The sequence below is a fragment of the Cyphomyrmex costatus genome, unplaced genomic scaffold, assembly GCF_001594065.2.
Source record: "Cyphomyrmex costatus isolate MS0001 unplaced genomic scaffold, Ccosl1.0 scaffold5, whole genome shotgun sequence".
Classification (NCBI taxonomy): Eukaryota; Metazoa; Arthropoda; class Insecta; order Hymenoptera; family Formicidae; genus Cyphomyrmex; species Cyphomyrmex costatus.
In genome coordinates, this window is record NW_017279267.1 from 1,075,662 (window position 1) to 1,079,465 (window position 3,804).

Here is a 3,804-nt window from a genome sequence, read left to right on the forward strand (position 1 = left end):
CATATATATATAATGCATACGCAAATGACGATATTTCTAACTTCATTTCTAACTATTTCTGTTTTCAATTTATTCGTATATTATTGACCATTATATTCAGATTTATATCTTCATGTATTCAAGAATAAAACATAATTTCTACAATTTTATTTATATAGTATCTCCTTACAATTTGAAGTAACATCTTTATTAAATATTATAACTTCGGATACATCAAAAAAATCAGAGAACGTTATAAAATATGAAGTAATACCAAAATTATTAAACCTACTTGAACATAAATCTTCAATAATTTCGGAACTAGCAATGTGTGTCTTATGCAATGTAATTGATACTCCCTATGCACGTGATATTGCCCTTTCATGTAATTCTCTACCTATTTTAATTGATTTTATTAAACCTGATACTTCCGTAAGTAACATTATATTTAAAAGCATGCTTTGATTACACATTTACCTTTCTTACTTTTTTATACATTGTCAGCATTGACAATTGGAAACAATAATTTTGTCCGTAGAGTAATATTGAATAATAATAAGTGACAAAAAACATTTTTTAAACATATTTAGGAGTATTTAATTATTAAACTAACGATGAATAAATTTCATATTATATTATACATATCTTATAATACTTTCATATTATATTATACATATCTTATAATACTTATTATATTATATTATATTTTACAATGTGCAAAACACTGAAAATAATTAAACTTTATCAATATTTTTTTCATTAAAACATTTAGGTTATAATATAATATTCTTACAATTAGTACCATAATTATCTATTTAAATTACAGTTTTTATTTAAGAAATAAAATTCATAAATGTTTTTTAAAAGAAAAAATTGTGTACAATAAAGAAATGTTGATGCATCTAGCAATGTTAAACAAAGCTTCTTATAAGAGACGATGTGAAAAGTAAATACTTATAAAAATTCACAAAAAAAAAAAATTGATATGTTAGTATGTCTGTGAGCGATTTTAACATAAAAGCTATAGTCAAATTTATGCCAAATAAAATCTTAAACTCATATCTTTGTTATAATTAGTACACAATATTTCAATATTTTCTGATACCAAGAATATCTGCAGATAACACTCATGGACAACATTACATGGCTTTTATCTAATTTATATCAAAAGACTGCAACTCGAACTTCTAAAGAAATGGAACATATTTTACCAGTTTTAAATCGTCTGCTGAGTATTGAAAATGATTACATAATCTGTAAGATATTCGCGCTCAATGTGGTTTATCGTTATTTTATAATATATACAAGGTGTCCCATTTTAAAGGGATCTACTCAAATATCTCATAAATACAATGTTAAATTGGAAAATGTTTCAGACAAAAGTTTTATAACTTCAAGGGAGACAGAGATGATACCGTTGATTTGACCTTGGGTGTCTTTATCAAGGTCAGAGCAAAGACACGTTGAAGTTTTTAGAACCTCCTATTTTTTATTGTATATTCTCGTTTAGTTTACCTTGAGAGCTTTTAAAAATGATATAATAAAATATATTTTTATTGCTTACTTTTCGAGTTACTATAGGCTCGAAAGATACAGGCATTAACACTACTTTAGATGTACCATGCAGAAGTTGCACAGTCGAATTTACATCTCTTTTGTGTTCAGAGAAAGATTGAGGAATGATCCATTGTTAATGCCAACATTCAATTCAAGCAGTTTAGCTCTCGATCATTCTTCAATCTTTTTCTGAACATAAAAAAGGTGTAAATCCGATTAGCGAACTTCGCGTAGTATATCTTAGGTAAATTTTCATGCCGACGGAACTGTACCCTTCAAGCCTAGTAACTCGAAAATGACAATATTTTATTATAGCGATTTGTAAAGCTTTTGAGGTAAGCTACGAGAATATGCAATAAAAAATTAGGGACTTCTATTTGAAAAAAAAATCAAAACTCGTTGCTCATCAATTAACTTTGATAACGCCATCCAAGCTGAAATCAGTAGTACCATCTTATATCTCCCTCGAAGTCATAAAACTTTGTCTGAAACATTTTTCAGTTTAACGAAGTATTTCTAAGATATTTGAATGGATATTTGTCCTTTAAAATGGAACAATCAGTATATATTGTGTAATTATATTTCCTTGTGGAAAAGTACTATTAGATTAGTCAAAAATTATTAAAACGAATATGTGTATGTATAATAATTAATTTGAATAATTTACAACTATTTTTCCAATTATTTCCAAAACAATTTTCTCGCGATTAATAGTATTTTTTCATAAGAGGTTTTAATTTTGAGATTTTTATTGTTGTGTCGTTTGTTCCAGCTGATACCTGTCGGATACTTTCTTACCTGACTGATGGATCCAAAAGTAATGTACAAGCAATAATGGAAACTGGTATTCTACCGAAACTTTTAGAGTGTTTGACCTCTGAGAAAAAAGGTATCTTTTTTCCAACATTGCTTACCATAAGAAATATAGTGGAATTTGGTGATGATGCTTACAAGGATGATGTCATTACCGCGGGAGGATTGCCGTGTCTTCGTTCAGTGTTATCGTTGCATTGTGACAAGGAAGATGTTACTGAAAAAGAAACTATATGGATAATTTGCAAAATGGCAGGCAATATGGACCAAATCCAAAGTATAATAGATGCTGGTCTATTAAAAATATTGATAAACAGAATAGCATATGTAAGTATTTAAGAGGAAAAAAAACAGTTGTCAACAAATCATAGATTAAACTAAAATTTTAAAATTGTCATCTGCTCTTCTTTTATTGTAAAACAATTTTTTTTATTAACAATATACATTTTTACATTTCCTTGTTTTCTGCAAAACAGTTTTTACAACACGATAAACAGTAACGACTAATGAGTAATGGCATATTATCAAATTCAAGCAGACTGTGAATACAGCGTAAATTATACGCAAACTATAGAATTCTACAACTCTGTATTTCATAACATCATAACCGCTCACTTTTCACTATTTATGTTAAATCAGATTCATTATAAATATAAAGAAATATACAAATTTTGATACAAAATTTTATAGGTCATTATATCTATCAATTTTTAGGGAAACGCACAAGCAATGGCCGCATGGGCTGTATCTACTATGATAATAGGAGGAACAGATCAACAGTTTATTCAGATTGTGAATAACAATGTATTACTGGCATATTGTGCTTTACTTCACTCAGATGACTGTTACAACATTCTTTGTGCTTTAACTGGTCTGACTAAAGTCTTGCTTGCTGCAAAAAATGAAGAACAAAAAGAAATATTCGTCACGATGTTAAAAAAAGCTAGAGGATTTGAGAAAATAGAAGCTCTTCAGTACCATAAAGATGAGCAACTGTATAAACAATCTGTTACTATAATGAAACTGTGTTCTCCTCAAAAGGTTTGTATATTGTTATTTATGATCATTTATAACAAAAATAATTTATAAAAAAAAGCTTTATTTTTTCGTGGACAGTTTCAAATTTTATCTAAATGGGAAGAAATATGTATATAAATATATATATATATATATATATATATATATAATAAGTAATGTAGGGTAAACCCGGTATATACGCCGCGTCAGAAAATACGCCGCAGAAGTCAGAAAAAATAGAAGGAGTGGGGATAATTTTCCGTCAATTACTTTGTTACATGCCTTTATGGTATATTAGTTGTTATGTTATGATTTCAGTTCTTTACTGTTAATATTAATGAAATTATTGCGAGTTAAATTGATTTTTTACTGTAATAAGTAGTGCCATCATAATTTATAATCTACATAAAATGATTATTATAGAGCGTGTAAAAGACT

The 3,804-nt window shown here is 27.6% G+C and overlaps 1 protein-coding gene across 1 annotated transcript in view; it reads left to right on the plus strand.

Annotated features, from left to right (window-relative positions):
- Positions 1-3,804, plus strand: part of LOC108778263 (importin subunit alpha-1) — a 16,021-nt gene that overhangs the window by 1,354 nt on the left and 10,863 nt on the right. The window contains exons 3-5 of the mRNA XM_018545394.1: positions 1,356-1,441; positions 2,309-2,676; positions 3,064-3,390. Of these exons, the coding sequence (XP_018400896.1) occupies positions 1,356-1,441; positions 2,309-2,676; positions 3,064-3,390 (781 nt within the window). The remainder of the gene's footprint in view (positions 1-1,355; positions 1,442-2,308; positions 2,677-3,063; positions 3,391-3,804) is intronic.